Source organism: Acanthochromis polyacanthus, chromosome 4 (assembly GCF_021347895.1).
Source record: "Acanthochromis polyacanthus isolate Apoly-LR-REF ecotype Palm Island chromosome 4, KAUST_Apoly_ChrSc, whole genome shotgun sequence".
NCBI lineage: Eukaryota > Metazoa > Chordata > Actinopteri > Pomacentridae > Acanthochromis > Acanthochromis polyacanthus.
The window spans coordinates 9985882-10010155 of NC_067116.1; the positions used below are offsets into that span (position 1 = coordinate 9985882).

The window sequence follows — 24274 nt, forward strand, 5'->3', positions numbered from 1 at the left end:
TTTACTCCCTACCTGAAATCAATTTGCAGATGACAAAGAGTGATGCCACATAACCCGAACCAATTCCAAACAAGAGAGGCACTCAGAGTGCGCAGTACTCTGCCAAGGATGCTCAGTGACGTATCAGTTCCGACAGATGAAATATTTAATAAACAATTACCCTGTGCTAAGTACAGGCATGTGTTATGCATGCCATGTATTTATACCTAATTACGTGTAAATTACTCTTTTAAAGGTCTGTTGATCAGTTCGTCAATTTTGGCAAGCCTTTGTTTTGCTCGTGTTATAATAAGTGTTCCCTCCATGCTTTTATTTTGAAGGCATATTTTGAATGCTATGGGCTTTTATTTTTTAACCATTCCAGCGGCACAGGAAGTGATTCTCTAAGAAGAGCTTTCTTGACATGACAAAGACGCTGCCGAAAGTCAGAAAATTCACATAAAGATTACAGTAAAGAAAACGGTTCCACACAGTTGCTGTTTAGCAAAGGGCGTGTTTAAACTTAGAAGCAGCTGGAATGAGGACATGGTCTTATGGTGAAGAAATGAGTGAAGGCAGGAAGGTGAATTTGTGTTCACAATAAGGCTGATGGCTGAACTTAACGTGTCTGGCTGGGGTTTGCTAGATCGTGACCTAAAAACATAGCAGGCAGCAGGAATTGATGGGACTCAGAAACACCCCACAGTTTAATCATTTGTTTCTTGTATGATTTCCAACTGATAAATCATGGTAATTTTGTAGTAGGATCGCAATCATGTGATCATCAGCGGGTAACTGACAGTGTTCACTTCATGGTTACAGCGACACCGTGTCTGCAGCTACAAATCCCAATGAGAAATCCTGAACAAAGCTGTGGATGCAGATTATAAACCACGTCATTGCCAAAATCTAATCACTTGGTCCTTGTGCCATTTCTGACCTTCCCTGGAATTTCATCCAACCCTGTTAGTCCATTTTTGAGTACTGTTTCAGACAGACAGACAGACAGAATCACAAACAAACGTACTCCGATCGTCACATAACTCCGCCGTTCCTTGGCGGAGTAATAATGACTGGAGATACGTTGTCTTTCTTCTGAGTAAGATCTGCACCCCTCGCCACCATGTTGGGGAGCGGGGTGCGCACTCTGAACTACGGGAGCCCAGCAGGCAGGCGTTGGTGGCGGATGTTGATGAGAAAATCGATTTTCATTAAAACAAATTGACATTAAGTACAAACTCGAATTAATCGATAAAATCGATTTATCGCCCAGCCCTACCACCCAGACTGTTGCACCTCCTCCATCAAAACCAACCCTGGGGACCATATTGGCCTCTGCATATTGCTCACCTTGCCTTCTCCAGCAATGCTGACGACCATCATTTCTGTGCAAGGTGACCTAACACACATCAGTGAACAGTACGGTAGACCACTGCTGCATTGTCCAGGCCACATGGTCTTGTGCCCACTGCAAACGGTCACAGCGATGTCTTGGTGTCAGTGGCATCACCTGCAACGGTCGTCTGGCATTCAAGCCAAAGCGGTGGAGTCAGCTGCCAATGGATTGTCTGGAAACCCTAGTACCCCTCACTTCTCGTAAACAGGCCTGCAACTGTGTGGCAGTTGCATAGCAGTGTCTGAGTGTATAGGTCCTTAGGTATTGGTCATCATTGCAGTCCATCGCTCATGGGGCTCCACTCCTGGGTCTGTCATGAACACTGCCAGTAGTTCTGTGTCTTACTGCAAGTCTGCTGATGACATTTTGAGACTCACCAAGTTCACAAGCAACATCTGACTGCCTGCTACCGACATGAAGGCGTGCTATGGCCAGGTGGCGCTGCTCGTCTGTTAAGTGACACCATGTGTTTATGGCTGCTTGAATGATGAACTGGGAATGACTTACTGACAATACCAGCTTTTTATACCCCCAGAATGTTGAAATTGATGCCACATTGAAAAGGGTTGTCTTTTTGTATTTTCTGGTATTATCCCCAATATGTAAGATGCACTGTACACAGTGAGACTATTATGTGGAAAACACAATATGAGGTGTGTCTAGCACCCGAATACAATTGCTTCCCTATCCCCAAAATCACTGAGGTGAAACAAACACCTTATGTATGAAATCCACTGAGGACCTCACAATATCCCTAACTTATTGTGAGTTGGCTACATTAGTGATCATTCTTGATGATGCTACAGCCTATTTACTCTGGTTCCTCCCAGTAATTTATTTTTTGCACTAAAAAAAAATTAGTTGACTTACAGTGAATTATTTTAACAGCTGATTAATATTTAATACCTGTTCTTATGTTGTTATTGTTGTTGTTCGATATTTCTAATTTTGGGCTTGTCAGGATTTACGACTTTTCCCAGCATTATATGAATGCAAATTGCAGTTGTTTGAGTTTTAAACTGTTGAGTGGACAAAAGAATACTGATTTCAAACCTTCTACTCTTTGCTTATTTATAGTAATTAGTCAGTACTGAAAATAATTAACAGTTGCAGCTCTCAAGGAAAGGCATTTTCAATTCGATAGCTTGATAGTGTGCAGGTAAACATGATGTACATAAATACTACTCTAGACATATTCTTACTGAGAAGTATTTAGTCCAGGAGATGTCAAGCAATGGTAATTATCAAAAGGCATAATGAGTTTAATTTTAACATCTTAAAATGTATCTAAATTACAACAATGATAAAACCAGACATTTTATGTCCTTTTTTGATGGTTATAGGTGTTGAAGACCGAAAATGCGACATTTATATACTGAACTCTGCACATATTTTGAGCATCAAATGGAAACAGAGAAAATGCAGCATTCACAAAATGTGTTCTTGTATTACACTAATGTAAAGCCATAGGTTGTAGCCATTTTGGCCCAGTCCCAAAAAACATTGTTCATTGGGGGCCAATTATCACAGACGTCATAATTCAACTAAACATTGTCCTTTAATAACTTAACAAGTGACATCTGGTATTTTTTGTTTTGTTAATCTGCCATTAATTATCTCTCGGCTCTCCAGATGTACAATACAATACCTTTATTAATCCCAGAAGGTAAATTCAATTGTCTGGGGTCTCATCTGTTTACTTTAGAATTAAATAATCTAATTGTTGATGGTAAGAAAGATTTTCTGAATCTTTCAGTCCTGCAGCGCAGGGATAGGAGCCATCCACCACCAATGTTTCGTTGTTCATTGAGGCAGATATGAAGTGGATGTTCCATGTTTGTCAGAATGGCCTCCATTTTGTTCAGTGCATGCCTCTCCAATTCATCCTCCAATGTGTTCAATCTCATTCCAACCACAGAGCTAGCTTTATTAATCTGTCTGTTCAGATGCCTTGCATCCTTGTTCTTTATACTACCTTCTCAGCAGACTGCAGCATAAAACAGGACACTTGCTACCACAGACTGATAAAACATCTGCAGCATCTTACTGCAGATGTCTAATGATAGAAGTCTTCTGAGGCACTGGAGCTTTTTGTAGATGAAGTCTACGTTTTGAGACCAGTCCAACTTATCAAGGTGGACACCTAAATATTTATATGATGTCACCACCTCGATGTCCACACCACAAGTGTTCACTGGCTGAAGAGGGGCTTTGGATCTGTGGAAATCTATGATCATTTTCTTTGTCTTTGAGGCCTTAAGTAGCAAGCAGTTTTTGTGACTCCAGCCACAGAAGGCATTTATCAGGTCCCCGTATTCAGCTTTGTCCATTTCTGATACATGCCACGATAGCAGTGTCATCAGAGTATTTCTGAATGTGGCAGGACTCAGTGCTGTATTTGAAGTCCGATGTATACAGTGTGAACAGGAATGGAGCCAGGACTGTTCTTTGTGGACCCCCAGTACTACTCATTAATGTCCCAGAAACACAGTTCCCAGCCTGACAAACTGTGGCCTTCCTGTCAGGTAATCTATGATCCAAGAAACACAGGAAGGATCCAGTCCCATCTCTGTGAGCTTGTCTTTGAGTATGGTGGGTTGGATGGAGTTGAATGCGTTTGAAAAATCAAAGAACATGATTCTCACATAAACTCTAGGTTCCTCCAGATGAGACGGGGCACGATGAAGCATGAAGAGGATGGCATCATCCACTCCAATGTGTTCTTTATAAGCAAACTTCAGGGAATCCAGTTTGTCTTTGACCTCAAGCCTCAGTAGGCGTAGAATCAGCCACAGTTTTCATGATGTGTGAGGTAAGGGCAATAGGTCTGTAGTCATTTAGTTCAACTGGACATTTGATTTTTGGTACCGGTACAATAAAGGATTTTTTTCCATAGAGCATGCACCTGCCCCAGCTGTAGACTCAGGTTGAAGATCCTGTGGAGAGGTTGACACAGTTGTGCAGCACAGTCTTTAAGTAGCCTTGGACATGCACCATCTGGACCAGCTGCCTTCCCAGAGCAAAGTCTCTCAAGCTCCAACATCACCCCTGTCTCTGTGACAGAGAAGGGTACAGGTGGTAGAAGGGGAGTAGCTGTAGCTGTGGAGATGTGTAGGAGAAGGAGGAGCTATACTGGGGCTTTCCATATGTTGAGGAGAAGGAGGATGAGCAGCAGTGGAAGTAGGTGTGTCCACAGTATCAAATCTGTTGAAGAACAAGTTCAGTTCATCAGCTCTTTCCACATCACCCACTATTGGCTCCCTTTTCTTTTTATTGTTGTGTCCAGAGATGGTACTGATTCTCCTCCACACATCACAGATGTTGCTGTGTTGAAAATTCATCTCTATCTTCTTTTTGTATTCCATCTTTGCCATCTTCAGTCTCCTCTTCAACTCATGTTGCACTTCTTTGAGTTGTTCTTTGTCACCGTCTCTAAAAGCTTTCTGTTTTCTGGTTGAGGGTTGCCTTTATGTCGCTTGTGATCCATGGTTTGCTATTGGGGAAACAGCGAACAGTCTTTGCAGGTGTGACTGTGTCTCTAAGAAGTTGATGTACTCGGTAAAACAATCAACCTGTCTGTCAGTGTTCATACTGTCCTCCTCTGTTTCCAGAAGCACATTCCAGTCTGTTGATTCAAAGCAGTCCCTCAGAGCTTCACTAGCTTGAGGAATCATCTTCTGATTTTGACTTTAGTTGCAGGCTGTCTCCACAAAACAGGTTGTAACAGGTCTGCAGATAAACCAAGTTATGATCTGACCTGCCCAGTGGTGGTAAGGCAGTAGCTCTGTAAGCTTCTTTGACATTGGCATACAGCAGGTCTAGGGTTGTATTTTCTCTGGTAGTGCAGTTAATAAACTGTGTAAATCCAGTCAGGTGAGAGGAGAGGTTGACATGATTGAAATCTCTTGATATTATTACAAGTGCCTTAGGATGTTGAGTCTGTATCCTAGTAACAGTATCATGCAAAACATCACATGGAATCAAGTCAGTTGTCTTGGGTGGAATGTATTCAAGTATTGTTATGATGTGACTGAACTCCCTTGGAATATAATATGGCCAAAGGGCAACTGCCAACAGTTCAATATCTGGATAACACAATTTCTCCTTAACAGTTATATGTTATGAGGAGTTACACCATCTCTGGTTAACAAATAAAGCCAGACCCCCTCCTTTCTTCTTGCCACTAGTTTTAGTATCTCTGTCTGACCTTATGAGAATGAAGCCAGGTAGATCCACAGTTGAGTCTGAGCTGTTTTGATTCAACCAGTGTTCAGTAAAACACAGAAGACTGCATTCACAGTATGTTTTGTCAGTCTTCACGAATGTCTCCAGCTCGTCACTTTTGTTTGGCAAAGAGTTGGCGTTTCCCATGATGACTGATGGAAGAATGGGCTTATATCTCCATTTCCTAGCCTTCACCTTTGCACCAGCACAGCAACCACGAAAACACCTCAAGATGTCCACTGGAATTTGATGTTGCTGTCCAGATTTGTTCTGTCTCAATGAAAAAAAGCTCCTCTCTTGAATAAACTCTTCTCCCAACAGAAACCTCAATCAGCTGCCGACAAAACACAACAAAAAGTTTAAAGTATATTAGGATACATAAACTGAAACAAATCAAGTAAGGCTATGTAGAACCAGAAAATGTCTGAAAAAATTATTAGTGTCCCCGTGTAGCTTCTGCCGGTTGATATGTCCTGCTATTATACAATGTATTTGAACGGCCAACATATTTCACAAACACTGATCAGTTCCTGCCTGGGCCTGGGATCTTTCTGCATGGAGTTTGCATGTTCTCCCTGTGCATGAGTGGGTTTTCTCCTGGTACTCCGGCTTCCTCCCGCAGTCCAAAAATATGCTGAGGTTAATTGATAACTCTACATTGCCCGTAGGTGTGAATGTGAGTGTGGTTGTTTGTCTGTATATGTAGCCCTGCAACAGACTGGCGACCTGTCCAGGGTGTCCCCTGCCTTTGCCCGAGTCAGCTGGGATAGGCTCCAGCACCCCCCATGACCCTAGTGAGGATAAAGCGGTGTATAGAGAATGGATGATCAGTTCCCTCTAACGTCTGAGATTTTACTTTGAAAGTGTAGCGTACTTAACAGAATTTGTGTGACTCCTTGTAAGCATAAGTGTTTTTCTTGTTGTGAACTATGCGTTGAGACTTCAAAAAATAAACAAAAAGCTTCATTATCAAGGGGAATAGAGCTGCGCACCAGGCTCTGTAACTGGGTATGGGCTCTTATTTTGAAAATAAACCCAAATGTACAGATGGTTTGTCCATCAGTACATGTGTGAGAAAGAGACCGAAAGAGGTACTGTTTGATGAGCTCCTTTGACATCAGGGAGATTGGTTTTTTTGAGTCCAGCACAAGGGGTAGCTGTGAGGTGGCATGCTTATTTTGAAATGCTCTTAGCATTTTTTCAGCTAACTTGGGGCTTTCACTTTGAAATGCACACACAATTGAACTTCCTTTTAAATGGAATAAAGCAATAACATGCAGCTGCTGTAGATCCTCAAACTGGTGTTAACTGGGAGAGACTTTTTTTGTTTGTTTTGTTTTATTTGAAAATTATGGCACATCAAAGACAGAATTGTCATTTCAGAAAATGAAAATTTGACAGGTAAATGTCATAGTTATTTTGTGCATCACACAAAAAAATCAGCCAAACTTAGCTTTTTTTTTAAGGGTGTTTATCAATCACATGAAAGTAATTGAATTGATTTGAAGAAAGTTACGAAAGGCTGCCATTTCCTGTAGAACTTAGAGGGGTCAGCTCTCAGAGAATATCTGATCTTTGCTGTTTTTAAGAAAGACGTAACATCCCTGAGACATTGAGTACTGGAAGGAGTCTTTGTGGATTTCAAATGAAGGAGAAGGTGTCGTCTTGCCAATATTGAAGTGAAAACAACAACATCCAATGGGTTAGAACTGTATCTGTTGGAATCAAATATGGCAATATAGGGAGAAGTATTTACAGTGACTGAAAGCCCTTTGGAAATAATGTTGACGTACTTCTTCTATTAAGGGCGACGTCTCACTAATTGTGGTGTAATTGGTGTGCCACTGTGTTAAAGCTGAAAAAGATGTCAATACACCGATTTAGACAAGTCATATTCAAGACTTTGGGACCCTTTTAAACTTTGAATGATGTTCCTACTGTAAAATATGCTAGAGCTACAGGATTCCAAAGATTGCTGGGTTTTGCCGGTTAGCTGGTTGACTCAACATTTATTTCAATGGGGATTTTTAATGCAAGTTTTTTTTACTAATTATGAAAAGAAAAGAAAAAACCTTGGACTAAGTGCTACCAAAAGACATAGTACACCATTTCTGATTGAGCCACACATTTTGATATATAATTTGTATGGGTTTTCTCAAAGCTGCGGTACGAGTCAGGTGCCAAAAATCATGTTGGAAGAATCTATAATGCGAACAAGCCCTAATAATAACAATGAGTGTGCTTCAATGCTTGTAGAATAGAATAGAATAGAAAAGAAATACTTTATTGATCCCAGAGGAAATTCTGTTGTTCCAGCAGCAAGCAGAAAAAGTAAAATGATCACCACCACAATAGAAAAATAGAATATACAGTATAAATATAGACAAATATATACCGCCAGTCAAAAGTATGGACACAACTTCTCATTCAGTGATTTTTATTTATTTTCTACATTGTAGATTAATACTGAAGTTATAAAAAAAACTATAAAATATATATGACATTGTGTTGTAAACAAAAAGTGTTTATCTTCAGTATTAATCTACAATGTTGAAAATAATACAAATAAATAAAAAGCATTGAATGAGAAAATGTTCCCGAACTTTTCGTTGGTAGTGTGCTAAGATACAAAATACACAATAAATATACTATGAAAAAAGAAATGTACTAAATTGAAAAATGCACCATAATCTGCCCAATGCTTCCAGTTAAAATATAGAGTGAATGAGGAAATTAAGTTTTGCAAACGGCAGTGCAACATGTCAAGTAATGCAACAAGTGCAAGAACAACAGGTAACTGCAGAAAGAGCTGAGAGCCCTGTTAGTGTCCTCACCTTGAACCGAGAGATGTCCTTCTTAACAGCCCACAGCTCCTTTGAGTTTGTTGCTGGAGCTTGGCCTCCAGCTTCTACTGCAGGAGTCCCTGCACTGCTTTAGCTTCACCTTAAGGTCATTTTGAACCCTTTTCAACTCCTCTTTGTCTCTGACCCTGAAATCTTCTTGTGGTTCAGAAGTATCTTCAGGTCACCGCTAATCAAGGATTTGTTGTTTGGGAAGCAGCATATAGTCTGGGGTGGCAAGGTGAAGTGTTCACAGAATTTGATGTATTCTGTGATGCAGTCATTATAAGTTCTCCCCATGTTGTTCACTAATCACATCTCAGTTTGTAGAGTCAAAGCAGCCCTGCAGTGCTGCATCTACCCCCTCCTTGTGAGGGGATGGATGACATTATATGCACTGACATTGTATGCATTGCTCTATTGTCTCTTGTGGGACAGTCAGCTTACTCGTGAAATGTTGGTAATGTTTTATCCAGCGTGACAAGATTGAAATCCCCAGTTATGAGTATTAAGGCATTTGACTGTTGATCCTAAAGTTTTGCCACAGTGTAGTGAATAGTGTCACATGCCACATCCACATAAGTTGATGTGGGAATGTAAGCAGCAGCAACAATGGCAGAGGTGAATGGCTTCTCCCTGAACTTCATGCCTTGTGCCAGGTCATAGCAGTGGTTGTATCACCAAGAGAACCACAAGAAAACTTGTGTAAAACATAGTTGTTGTGACAGGGGTGACAAAAACGTAGAGACACAGCAAGTACAAGGAAGTAAACAAAAATCAAAAAGACTGCAACTGGCTGTCGCTCAGCACGGCACCTACCACCAATGAAGGTCGTTGAATGAACTGAAGCACAATAATGATAAATCAAACTCAGAGGATATTTACTTGAAATTTGTGCTTTTGCCGTGATTCTATAAGTATATTTTATTAAATCTCTCTTTTTCATGTTTCTTTGAGTTTTTGTCTCTTGGCTTTGTTTGAATTAATGAAAAACATTAACTTTGAAAAATGACTCGTGTATTTTCACAGTATTTCAGCTTTGCTGTCTGTTTGATCAGGAATCTTTTGGACAACCAGCAGGACTTGAACTCAGATGGAGAGGATGAGGATGAGTTTGTTCCATCCCAGAAGGAGCTAAAGGGGAGCAGTGAGGAGGATGAAGATGATAGTGAAGAAGAGGTTTTAGTAAAAAAAGGCCGACACACAGCTGTGTTTCGCACTCCTCATTCAAAGCAGAAGACCCACTCTTTGACCAGAACGCCACGAAAGAATCACAAGAAGGTTTGAATCCTGACAGAGATAGACACTTGGACCTCTGGTCATCATTTACTCACCTTGTTACTTCTGTTTCAACAGATCTTGCCTGGCACGCCACGAACCCCTCATCAAGCCACACCCAGCATCCCCTGCAGATCACTGCCGACTAGACAGCCTGCTAATATCCTGGAAGAGGCCAGAGCCCGGTGAGTCTTTCTCAAACACCACAGTCCCTGACCCCTCATTCTGATCAATGAAGGCCATGATTGTGCAAAACAATATTTGAGAGGAAGCGTAATTTCTTATGCCTCGGCAAAAAAGATACAAAAGATTGCGAAACAAATAGAATTGGAGGAAAAAATTTGAGAATTGGAACATAGGCACAAACAAGGTTCGTCGCCTAACCTTTTTGCTGATCTAAATGTAGCTCGTAAAGAACTTTAGGAGTTGCTAGCGGAAAGGATAGAAGGAAAATTGCGATTTGCCAAGCATAAGTATTACGAACATGGAAATAGAGCGAGTAGGCTTTTGGTTTTCAAATTACAGAAGCAGCAATCCTACAATACTGTACATAAATTAAAGCTGGGAGACAGATCCATTGTTAAGCCTAAGGAAATAGCTGAAACTTTTGCGAAGTTTTATGAATCTCTTTATCAAGATTCTGATACATGTCCTGATGAACCTAAAATAGCTCACTTTCTACAGAATATAAATGCAACTGGACTATCTGCAGCAGACCTAGATGAGCCAGTTCAGGCCTGGGAAATTCAACAGGTTATTTTATCTCTGAAAAACAAATGTCCTAGTCCAGACGGATTCATTATTAAATTTTAGAAATGTTTCCAGGAGGACCTTACTCCACTTCTCTTAAATGCATATCACTATTCATTAGAAACAAAAAACTATGGTCCATCATGGTCAGAAGCCACAATAGTTGTATTATATAAAGAGGGCAAGGACCCCACTGATTGTGGCTCTTACAGACCTTTATCTATGCTAAATGGAGATGTTCGTATCCTGACAGCTGCGCTGGCATGTCGATTAAACAACATAATAACAGAAATCATTCATCCAGATCAGACTGGATTTATTGCCGGCAGACACTATGGGAATAACTTGCACCGAGTACTTAATATTATATCTCATCAACAGCACAATAAAATTATGACAACTGTGTTATCTTTGGACGCTCAAAAAGCATTCAATCGAGTGTCATGGAAATATTTAATTCAAACGTTAATAAGGTTTAATTTGGGACCTAAATTTAGAGATTGGATTGAAACGATATATTCTTCACCCCAAGCAGCAGTCAGAGTCAATGGGTTTCAATGTGCGAGGTTTAATTTGGAGCGTGGATGCCAACAAGGGTGTCCACCGTCTCCCTTGCTCTTTGCTATCAGCATTGAGCCCTTAGCTCAACTTATCAGAGATGACAGCGACATAGAAGGAGTCACAATAGGCGAAGAAGTACATAAAATATCTCTGTATGCAGACGACGTCCTCTTATATTTGACTGAACCGTCCATTACGGTTCCTTGTTTACTAAGAGAGATATCATCTTACGAATATTTTTCGGGGTACAAAATTAATGTCGACAAGACTGAGGCAATGGATGTCTTGGGTGATATACCACTGGAGTTAAAACAACAAAGTGGCTTTCATTGGGCTAAAGATAACATTAACTATTTGGGTATCTATATTCCTCTCTCACTGGACAATTTATTTGAGGCAAATTATGGTAAAATGGTTAAAGCTATAAAAAATGATTTAGACCGCTGGAACGCGTTGCCCTTATTTCTTCTAGGACGCATTGAATCAATTCGTATGAATATACTTCCAAGGTTATTATATTTATTCCAAATGTTACCCATAGTGATTCAAAGGGCAACATTTGAAGAGATGGACAAAATCATTTCAAAATTCATTTGGCAAGGCAAGCGCCAACGAATAAAATATAAAACACTCCAAGGACTCAAGGAAGGAGGACTCAACCTCCCTAATCTAAAACATTATTTCTGGGCAGCACAATTAAAAGCATTGATTTTGTAGATGCAAAATGATGTCCATACAAGATGGTTGGGCATCGAACAAGCAATGTGCTCTGGATCATTACAAGCCTTGCCATTTGTTGATACCCCAGTTAAGAGTACTTCAAGATAGACTAAAAACACGCTTGACATTTGGAAGAAAGTCAGAGTTGCTTTCAAATTACCAACTAAATTATCAGCTCTATCTAATATTGGACATATTAAATCCTTCACACCAAACAGATTGGATTCAGGCTTTATAAAATTGGTTAATCATGGTCTTGTTTATATCCATCAGTTGATTGATAGGGACGGTAATTTGTCATTTGAACAGTTAAAGACTCTTTCAACTTCAAAAAAATGATTTCTTTAGGTATCTCCACATACCGTCTTTCTTGTTATCTCACAAAGACTGGGAACAAGTGATGGACCCATCACCAATTGAAAATTTCTTGATTCAAATTCAAAAGCGGGACGAGGATAAAAGAATAATTACAAAGTTATACAAAATATTTGCGACAATGGCTCAAAATAAACCTGTTGTGACAAAATAAAGATGGGGAGGCAGAAACGGCCCAAAGTATATCCGATGAAATGCGGAAAGAGGGTTGCATAGTGGCACACCAGACCACAAACTCAAATATATGGAGAGAATTTAAATGGAAAATAATATTTTAGAACCCCAGATATTGTTGCTAAAATGACCCCTAATGTCCCCAACTTGTGTTGGAGAAATTGCGGCACTGAGGTGCCTAACCATACACATATCTTCTGGACATGCTCCAAAATACAGACATTCTGGGATGATGTTTATAAGGCAATAATCCAAATTTTTCAAGTTGTAATACCGAGGGACCTAAAGGTTGCTATACTAGGTATCACCCCACCAGGGGTACAAGGTCGAGCAGAGAGGTACCTTCTGAACATACTTTTTGCAGCAGCTCTGAAATGCATTACAATTTTGTGGTTGAGAACAGAGTCACCCTCTCTTCAAACCTGGATTCATAAAATGAAAGAACTCTCTCATATGGAAAAGAAAACTTATTTACTGAGACTCCAAATACATATTTAGGGTCCGAGCACCGAGGGTGCGAAGGACAGGCGGTGCCAGGGCACCGACTGTCCAAGGCACCAGCGGTGCCAAGGACCCTATTGAAACCCTAGGGTTTATTATTATTATTATTATTATTATTATTTTTTTATTTTTTTATTTTTTTCTCCCGTAAAGTAAATTGGCTTTTTGGCGGCCTTATCATACTCCAAAACGCGTGAAATTTGGCATGCACATCAGGACTGGCGAAAAATTTGATATTTTATGGGAGTTGCGCATGTGCGTGGCAAAATGGCTCTATAGCGCCACCTGCAAACTTGAAAAAGTAGTCATTAGGCCAACTGCCACAATGTTTCATGTACAGCTACAATATTTGGTGGGCATATGCAGAACATCTGGACACACCAAAAAGTCAATTACAGCCACGCCCTAAACCCAACAGGAAGTCGGCCACCTTCAATTTGCTGTAAATTTTTCAAACTTAATCGCTCCTCGGGAAATGACTTGCCTTTTGGCGGCCTTATCATGAACCAAAACGCGTGAAATTTGGCGTGCACATCAGGACTGGCGAAAAATTTGATATTTTATGGGAGTTGCGCATATGTGTGAAAAAATGGCTCTATAGCGCCACCTGCAAAATTGAAACAGTGGTCATTAGGCCAACTTCCACAATGTTTTATTTACAGCTACAATATTTGGTGGGCATATGCACCACATCAGGACACACCAAAAAGTCAATCACAGCCACACCCTAAACCCAACAGGAAGTCGGCCATCTTGAATTTGCTGTACATTTGTCAAAATTTATAGCTCCTAGTGGATAAGTCTGAGAGAACTGAAATTTGGCCAGTACATGCACCAGACCTTTCTGATGAAAAGTTATCAAAAACTCAACCAGAAGCCAAAAGGTGTGGCCATGGCGGAGCCTCAAACAACTGATCCTTCGCCATGAAACAGGAAGTGGTGTCTAATTCTTCTCAACATGCTCCAATCTGCCTGAAACTTTACATGTATGATGACAGTCCTGTCCTGATGTCATCCACATAGGGATATTCATTGACAGTCATAGCGCCACCTTGTGGTTTCAGGAAATAGACATCTTTTACACTTTCATGCCCTATTGTTACCCGGTTGATCATATTCACTTCAAATGCAGTGACAACAGCCTAAACACATTGATGATGCATCCCAGTGAAAATGGTGACTTGTCATCAAAGGGCGTGTCTGTGGCGGCCAAACCAATTTCGATGTTTCGCCATGAAAATTTAACGATTCATATCTCAGCTGAACAACATCCTATCTGCCTCAGACTTCACATGCTGGATACCAGGTCCAGTCTGAACACATCCACACTCATAAATTTTGAAAAAGTCATAGCGCCACCTGTTGGTAATAGTAAGTTTAAGGCCTTATATTTTCAGGTACAATGGCCCCAAACTTGGTGATATCATGCTGGAAATTGGTCAGTCGAGTCTTCACCTCTTGACAATCACACACTGTGAAGGGTGTGACATTTCATGCAACGCTGTTGCCGTAGCAACCAAATATCGCCATGAAAAACAAAGCCCTTTCTGACAGGTTAGGAATACTCCAATGCTCACAAAAATTACCACACACATCACCATTGACCCAAGGAACAACACCGTATGCATCTCGGCACTGCACATGCTATAGCGCCCCCTACAGTATTTTTAACAAACAGCCCCCCCAGCACGTTTCACCTACATCCATGAAATTTGGGAGGCTTATAGAGCACATCAGGACGCACAAAAAAGCCTCTTGGAGCCATGTCCTAAACCCAACAGGAAGTCGGCCATCTTGGATTAATTGTGAGATTTTTGATGATTTTTCTCATTTTTGAGAGTTAATACCTCCTAGGGGATAATTCCAGGAGACCTGAAATTTTGTCAGTCCACACAGCAGGACTTGGTTTGGAAAAGTTATCAAAAGTTTAACCAGAAGCCAAATGGCGTGGCCATGGCGACCATCAGCGTTTTGATGCTTCGCCATGAAACATCAACTGCTGTATAACTCTCCTCTGCATGCTCCAATCTGCCTCAAACTTTCCATGTGTGATCACAATCCAATCCTGATCACATCTACAGGCCAACAGACACTCTCAGTCGCAGCGCCACCTGATGGAGGGACAGTAAATGCTGTATAACTGGCCTCTACATGATCAAATCAGCCTGAAACTTTTCATGAGTGATCAGAGTCCAACCCTCATCACATCCACTGTGTGAAATACACTGAGTTACAGCGCCACCTGGTGGATAGACAGGAAATGCTCTATAACTGCTCTGAACATGCTACAGTCTGGCTGAAATTTTAAATGTATGATTGGACTCTGGTCCAGATGCGATTCAGAGGCCGACATACACTCTCAGTCACAGCGCCACCTGGTGGACGTGCGTGGATTCACGACCAGCGTGGATGCGAGGACCCGTCCATCGCTGCTTGCAGCTTTAATTTTAGATTGCGATGGCGTCCAGTAGAGGCCTTTCTAACTTAGACACTTTTTATTATACTTTCCTTCTGGCTGTGCCACTTAGCCTGAACTTCTTTAATGTTGTGCAATCACAGGATCCCACTGTATTTGTTTTAAGAAACAAGTCTCTTGTCGTATTTCTTTTTAGGGTCCGAGCACCGAGGGTGCGAAGGACAGGCGGTGCCAGGGCACCGACTGTCCAAGGCACCAGCGGTGCCAAGGACCCTATTGAAACCCTAGGGTTTATTATTATTATTATTATTATTATTATTATTATTTTTATTTTTTATTTTTTATTTTTTTCTCCCGTAAAGTAAATTGGCTTTTTGGCGGCCTTATCATACTCCAAAACGCGTGAAATTTGGCATGCACATCAGGACTGGCGAAAAATTTGATATTTTATGGGAGTTGCGCATGTGCGTGGCAAAATGGCTCTATAGCGCCACCTGCAAACTTGAAAAAGTAGTCATTAGGCCAACTGCCACAATGTTTCATGTACAGCTACAATATTTGGTGGGCATATGCAGAACATCTGGACACACCAAAAAGTCAATTACAGCCACGCCCTAAACCCAACAGGAAGTCGGCCATCTTCAATTTGCTGTAAATTTTTCAAACTTAATCGCTCCTCGGGAAATGACTTGCCTTTTTGGCGGCCTTATCATGAACCAAAACGCGTGAAATTTGGCGTGCACATCAGGACTGGCGAAAATTTGATATTTTATGGGAGTTGCGCATATGTGTGGAAAAATGGCTCTATAGCGCCACCTGCAAAATTGAAAAAGTGGTCATTAGGCCAACTTCCACAATGTTTTATTTACAGCTACAATATTTGGTGGGCATATGCACCACATCAGGACACACCAAAAAGTCAATCACAGCCACACCCTAAACCCAACAGGAAGTCGGCCTTCTTGAATTTGCTGTACATTTGTCAAAATTTATAGCTCCTAGTGGATAAGTCTGAGAGAACTGAAATTTGGCCAGTACATTCACCAGACCTTTCTGATGAAAAGTTATCAAAAACTCAACCAGAAGCCAAAAGGTGTGGCCATGGCGGAGCCTCAAACAACTGATCCTTCGCCATGAAACAGGAATTGGTGTCTAATTCTTCTCAACATGCTCCAATCTGCCTGAAACTTTACATGTATGATGACAGTCCTGTCCTGATGTCATCCACATAGGGATATTCATTGACAGTCATAGCGCCACCTTGTGGTTTCAGGAATAGACATCTTTTACACTTTCATGCCCTATTGTTACCCGGTTGATCATATTCACTTCAAATGCAGTGACAACAGCCTAAACACATTGATGATGCATCCCAGTGAAAATGGTGACTTGTCATCAAAGGGCGTGTCTGTGGCGGCCAAACCAATTTCGATGTTTCGCCATGAAAATTTAACGATTCATATCTCAGCTGAACAACATCCTATCTGCCTCAGACTTCACATGCTGGATACCAGGTCCAGTCTGAACACATCCACACTCATAAATTTTGAAAAAGTCATAGCGCCACCTGTTGGTAATAGTAAGTTTAAGGCCTTATATTTTCAGGTACAATGGCCCCAAACTTGGTGATATCATGCTGGAAATTGGTCAGTCGAGTCTTCACCTCTTGACAATCACACACTGTGAAGGGTGTGACATTTCATGCAACGCTGTTGCCGTAGCAACCAAATATCGCCATGAAAAACAAAGCCCTTTCTGACAGGTTAGGAATACTCCAATGCTCACAAAAATTACCACACACATCACCATTGACCCAAGGAACAACACTGTATGCATCTCGGCACTGCACATGCTATAGCGCCCCCTACAGTATTTTTAACAAACAGCCCCCCAGCACGTTTCACCTACATCCATGAAATTTGGGAGGCTTATAGAGCACATCAGGACGCACAAAAAAGCCTCTTGGAGCCATGTCCTAAACCCAACAGGAAGTCGGCCATCTTGGATTAATTGTGAGATTTTGATGATTTTTCTCATTTTTGAGAGTTAATACCTCCTAGGGGATAATTCCAGGAGACCTGAAATTTTGTCAGTCCACACAGCAGGACTTGGTTTGGAAAAGTTATCAAAAGTTTAACCAGAAGCCAAATGGCGTGGCCATGGCGACCATTAGAGTTTTGATGCTTCGCCATGAAACAACAACTGCTGTATAACTCTCCTCTGCATGCTCCAATCTGCCTCAAACTTTCCATGTGTGATCACAATCCAATCCTGATCACATCTACAGGCCAACAGACACTCTCAGTTGCAGCGCCACCTGTTGGAGGGACAATAAATGCTGTATAACTGCCTCTACATGATCAAATCAGCCTGAAACTTTTCATGAGTGATCAGAGTCCAGCCCTCATCACATCCACTGTGTGAAATACACTCTGAGTTACAGCGCCACTGGTGGTGGATGGGCAGGAAATGCTGTATAACTAGTCTGAACATGCTCCAATCTGGCTGAAATTTTACGTGTGATTAAACTCTGGTCCAGATGTGATTCAGAGGCCGACACACACTCTCAGTCACAGCGCCACCTGGTGAACGTGCATGGATTCGCCGACCAGCGTGGATGCGAGGACCCGTCCATCGCTGCTTGCAGCTTTAATTTTATCTTTGTATTCTGTGATTAGTTATTTTGTATGAAATGCTCTGTTGCCATACAAATTTCAATAAAATGTAAGTTCTAAATAAAAAAAAAAAAAGCTGCTGAACTTACCACATGGTGCTGATCATGCTTTTAAATGAACTTGGCTATGTATGAAGTGTTTACCACAATAATAGAGTTAACTTGATTTCAGATATTTTTACATTTTCAAAGCTGTTGTCCAGTGTTGAAAATAAATGGTAGGCTAACACCACTTTGTGGCTAAATCTAGCTTTCCAACAGGATCATTTGGCTGCCTGACTGAGGCTGAAATTTCGCATTCTTGTTTCTAAACAACTTGATTTTGGCTTTTTTATAAATGTCCTGTAGCATACAATGTCACTGCAAGGTTTGTGTTAAACCCAAACAAACCACTTTGGTACATAAGATAAGATAAGATAAGATAGACTTTATTAATCTACAAGGGAGAAATTTAACGTTACAGGGCTCTTAGAAACAAAAAACAGAGGAGTGCAAAAGTCACGAAAGTGCAAGATCAAGACAATAAATATTGCACATAATAACAACTACACAGTAGTGTTATATAGTCTGATGGCAGTGGGGATGAAGGACCTGCGGTAGCGCTCCTTCTGGCACTGAGGGTGTCTGAAGTCTTGTGCTAAAGGAGCTGCTCAGCTCCACTACAGTCCGGTGCAGTGGTGGGAGCTGTTGTCCATGATGGATGAGAGCTTGGTCAACATCCTCCTCTCACCCACATCCATCACAGAGTCCAGTGGGCAGCCCAGGACAGAGCTGGCCTCTTGGTCAGCTTGTTCAGTCTCTTCATGTCCCGCTCTGTGCTGCCCGGGGCCCAGCAGACGACAGCGTAGAGGAAAGCCAGAGGCTACCACAGTGTCATAAAAAGTCCTTAGTAGAGGTCTGCGCACTCCGAAAGACCTCAGCCTCCTCAGAAGGTGGAGGCGACTCTGGCCTTTCTTGTACAGAGCATCAGTGTTGTGGGACCAGTCCAGTTTATTGTTGAGGTGAACACCCAGGTACTTGAAACTGTCCACTGTTTCAATGTCCTGCCCCTGGATGTTCACTGGTGGATGTGGGAGTGTCCTTCTCCTGAAGTCGACCACATCTCCTTCGTCTTACTGGTGTTGAGGCACAGGTGGTTGCGCTCACACCAGTCCACAAAGTCCATGATGACGGACCGATACTCCAGCTCGTTCCCCTCAGACACACGGCCCACAATGGCGGAGTCATCGGAGAACTTCTGGAGATGGCAGCTGTCCGTGTTGTAGGTGAAGTCCGAGGTGTAGATGGTGAAGAGGAAGGGCAAGAGGACGGTGCCCTGGGGCGCCCCCGTGCTGCAGACTACCACCTCTGACTCATAGCCGCGCAGCCACACGTACTGTGGATGGTCAGTGAGGTAGTCAGTGGTCCAGGCGCGAGATGTTCATCAACTCCCGCACCCACCAGCTTCCCCCGCAGCAGCGCCGGCCTGATGGTGTTGAAGGCGCTGGGAGAAGTCAAAGAACATGACTCTCACAGCGCTGGCCGGCGCTCTCCAGGTGAGTGAGTGCTCGCTGCAGCAGGTAGATGACAGCGTCTTCTACCCCCATGCTGGGCCTGTAGGCAAACTGCAGCGGGTCCAGGTCAGAGCTCACCATGAGCGGAGGTAGTGGAGGAGGAGCCTCTCCATGGTCTTCATGAGGTGGGAGGTGAGGGCGACAGGTCTGTAGTGGGCCAGTTCCTTGGCGTGAGCTGTTTTTAAGGGACTGGGAGCACGCAGAGGTTTTTCCACAGGACGGGGCTCCAGGCTGAGGCTCAGGTTGTAGAGGTGGCAGAGGACCTCACAGAGCTGGTCTGCGCAGGTCCTCAGCAGCCTGGACTGATGCCGTCTGGTCCTGCAGATTTCCTCTGCTTCAGTCGCCTCAGCTCTCTCCTCACCTGGTCCAGTGTGAAGGAGAGGGGGGAGTGAGGGAGTGAGGTGGGCTGGCAGGGGGTGGGAATAGTCCGTGAGGGTGAATTGGGGGCCGGTGAAGGTGTCGCAGGAAGGGGAGGGTCTGCTGGGCTGGGGATGTTGAAGAGGGGGAGCAGGAAGGGGGGCAGAGGGGGTGGGGGGAGAGTCAAATCTGTTAAAGTAACCATAGATATATACAAACGCTAGATGGCTTCATGAGTGCTGTCGCCTATGGGGAGCGACGTCGCCACATGGCGGCCCATCTTGGGAACAGGGCTGCTCGATCACTCATAACATTAAAGTCAGTGGAGCATGGATTTTAAAATCACTGTAGATTGCTCAATTTCAACCGATTTTAGAACAGCTTGGTTTGTTATAAACGTCAGAGATGTACTTCTTTTACTGCTTACATAAGAATAATTAAAACCATTGAATTCATATAATATGAACACAGATATCATCTTTTTTCAGCATGAATGGATGTAAATGTAATTTTATTATTTAGCATTGCACTTCTTTATTACTATCAGCTTTCTAATGCACAGATAAAAACAAAGCTCAACCAAATCAATGCACAACAAACAGAGATGTTGTCTTTTCTTTCATGAACCTGGTGCCTACATTACCCACAACGCATTTCGGCTGCAGGCTAAATAATCCAGGCATAGATGTATACAAGGTCTAAGGTCTCAATCAAAGTCTCTTAACAAGCAAATAAATAAAACCACAACCACAAAGAATGTAATTTCACCTAAAGATTAGGTTCTCAAAAACGTTGGTCTCAGGAAAACCTAATAATTGAAAATCAGATTGTGAGTAACACCATCTTCAATGTGAGTAGCCAGGCAGAAAAGACACACAACTATGCCGTATTTTTCAAAACGAAAGCTGCGATTTCGGAATTGAGCCTGAATCATAGCCACGTTAATAAGGCTTGTAATAAACTAAACCGTTTGTAAATCAATCAAGAATTGAGCGAGTTATGAGTGTTAAAGTGAGGAAATCATCCACCTTACCATTGACTACAGTACAGTGCGCCAGAGCAGTCACCTGTCCTAAGATGGCCGCCAAGTGACGCCGCCGCCGACTCCGTCTTGAGACATCTAGCGTTTGTATATACACGTGGACAAAATTGTTGGTACCCCTCAGTTAAAGAAGGAAAAACCCACAATTCTCACTGAAATCACTTGAAACTCACAAAAGTAACAATAAATAAAAATTTATTGAAAATTAAATAATCAAAATCAGCCATCACTTTTGAATTGTTGATTAACATAATTATTTAAAAAAACAAACTAATGAAATAGGGCTGGACAAAATGATGGTACCCATAACTTAATATTTTGTTGCACAACCTTTTGAGGCAATCACTGCAATTAAACGATTTCTGTATTTGTCAATGAGCGTTCTGCAGCTGTCAACAGGTATTTTGGCCCACTCCTCATGAGCAAACAGCTCCAGTTGTCTCAGGTTTGATGGGTGTCTTCTCCAAATGGCATGTTTCAGCTCCTTCCACATATGTTCAATGGGATTCAGATCTGGGCTCATAGAAGGCCACTTTAGAATAGTCCAACGCTTTTCTCTCAGCCATTCTTGGGTGTTTTTGGCTGTGTGTTTTGGATCGTTGTCCTATTGGAAGACCCATGACCTGCGACTGAGACCAAGCTTTCTGACACTAGGCAGCACATTTCTCTCCAGAATGCCTTGATAGTCTTCAGATTTCATCATACCTTGCACACTTTCAAGACACCCTGTGCCAGATGCAGCAAAGCAGCCCCAAAACATTACTGAGCCTCCTCCATGTTTCACCGTAGGGACAGTGTTCTTTTTTTCGTATGCTTGGTTTTTGAGTCTATGAACATAGAGTTGATGTGCCTTACCAAAAAGCTCCAGTTTGGTCTCATCTGTCCAAAGGACATTCTCCCAGAAGCTTTGTGGCTTGTCAACATGCATTTTTGCAAATTCCAGTCTGGCTTTTTTATGAGTTTTTTTCAGCAGTGGTGTCCTCCTTGGTCGTCTCCCATGAAGTCCACTTTGGCTCAAACAACGACGAATGGTGCGATCTGACACTGATGTACCTTGGCCTTGGAGTTCACCTTTAATTTCTTTGGAGGTTGCTCTGGGCTCTTTGGATACAATTCCAACGATCCGTCTCTTCAATTTGTCATCAATTTTCCTCTTGCGGCCACGTCCAGGGAGGTTGGCTACTGTCCCGTGGGTCTTGAACTTCTGAATAATATGAGCCACTGTTGTCACAGGAACTTCAAGCTGTTTAGAGATGGTCTTATAGCCTTTACCTTTAAGATGTTTGTCTATAATTTTTTTTCGGATGTCCTGGGACAATTCTCTCCTTCGCTTTCTGTTGTCCATGTTCAGTGTGGTACACACCTTTTCACCAAACAGCAGGGTGACTACTTGTCTCCCTTTAAATAGGCAGACTGACTGATTATGAGTTTGGAAACACCTGTGATGTCAATTAAATGACACACCTGAGTTAATCATGTCACTCTGGTCAAATAGTTTTCAATCTTTTATAGAGGTACCATCATTTTTGTCCAGGCCTGTTTCATTAGTTTGTTTTTTAAAATAATTATGTTAATCAACAATTCAAAAGTAATGGCTGTTTTTGATTATTTAATTTTCAATAATTTTTTATTTATTGTTACTTTTGTGAGTTTCAAGTGATTTCAGTGAGAATTGTGGGTTTTTCCTTCTTTAACTGAGGGGTACCAACAATTTTGTCCACGTGTGTATATCTATGAAAGTAACAGTTCAGCTCATCCGCCCTGCGCTGGTCTCCATCAGCTGTCCCTCTGGCACTCTGTCCATGTCCAGAAATGTTCTTAAGTCCTCTCCACACGTCCCACGCGTTGTTCTGAACCAGCTTCTCCTCCAGCCTCTTCCCATAGTCCTTCTTGGCCCTTCTGATCCGCCACTGGAGCTCACGCTGCACTCTCTTCTGCTCCTCTCTGTCCCCTGAGATGAAAGCCCTTTTCTTCTGGTTCAGGAGGGCTTTGAGCTCAGGGGTGACCCAGGGGTGGTTGTTGGAGAAGCACCGTACTGTCCGAGTTGGCAAAGTGCTGTCCACGCAGAAGCTGATATAGTCTGTGATGCAGTGCGTGAGGCCATCGATGTCGTCTCCATGAGGACTGTAGAGCACGCTCCAGTCTGTGGTCTGGAAACAGTCTCTGAGTCTCTCACTGGCCTCATCTGTCCATGCCTTCACAGTCCTCTTCTGCACAGGTCCTCTTCTCACCTTGGGTGTGTAGTAGGGGAGCAGATGAACCAGGTTGTGGTCCGAGCGACCCAGTCGGGGGAGGGAGGCAGCGGTGTAGGCGCCTTTCACATTCACATACAGTAAGTCCAGTGTCTTGTCGCCCCGCGTGTGACACGTGACATACCAGCCCGATCTCACGAGGATTCGTGAAACTGTCACGTAAATTTTTGTTTCGGTTTCGTGCGCACCAACACGATTTCGTCATGTTTTTCGTGCCGCTCACCACGAAATGCGCACCAATGTATTTTAAACGGCGGACTTTTCGTGCCACTCAGAACGTATTTCAAACGAATGGGTATATTATATTTTTAATGTAAAACCGTGGCGAATCCAACGCTATATTTTGCATGACATCGTCCCTAACCATAACCTAACCATAACCTAACCATAACCCTCACCATTACCCGGTGGTACACTTACCAATTTGCATAGGAATTTAAAGAATGTCCAACGGCCGCAAACGCGATCACACAAGCAGTATACGCCGATGGACAGCTTAGATCGTCATGAATCCGCCGGTATAAACCACTTTCAGATGTGATTACCACAGCGGGTTTCGTTGTGAGCAACACGAAAAGCATTTCGTGGTGAGCAGCACGAAAAACATGACGAAATCGTGTTGGTGCGCACGAAACGGAAACAAAAATTTACGTGACAGTTTCACGAATCCCCGTGAGACCGGGTTGGACATACTGTGTGAAAGTTGGGAGAAAGGCAGAGAGGGAGGCGTGGTTGAAGTCTCCGCTGATCAGCACTAGTGCCCGGGGATGGCGGCTCTGGGCTTCGCTCACGGCACTGTGGAGTCTTTCACACGCTGTCACTGCATGAGCTGATGGTGGGATGTACACGCAAAACACAATCATGTGCGAGAACTCCCTCGGTAGATAATACGGCCGCAGCGCCACCGTAAGCATCTCCAAGTCCCGCGTGCACAGCTGTTCCTTCACGTGCACATTTGCTGGGTTACACCACCGCTCATTCACGTACACAGCCAGTCCTCCCCCAGACTTTTTGCCACTTCCCACCGCGTTCCGGTCCGCGCGCACGAGTGTAAATCCGTTCAGGGAAACCACAGAGTCCGGTGTATGTCCATTCAGTCACGTCTCCGTGAAACACATGAGGCTACACTCGCGATGTTCCTTCAGCCGCGTCAGCGTGGCCAGCTCCTCTACTTTGTTGGTG

General features: G+C 42.7%; 1 protein-coding gene across 1 annotated transcript in view; it reads left to right on the top strand.

Annotated features, from left to right (window-relative positions):
- orc1 (origin recognition complex, subunit 1) overlaps positions 1-24274 on the top strand; it is a 51464-nt gene that overhangs the window by 13025 nt on the left and 14165 nt on the right. Inside the window, 2 exon segments of the mRNA XM_051947288.1 lie at positions 9498-9720; positions 9796-9902. Of these exon segments, the coding sequence (XP_051803248.1) occupies positions 9498-9720; positions 9796-9902 (330 nt within the window).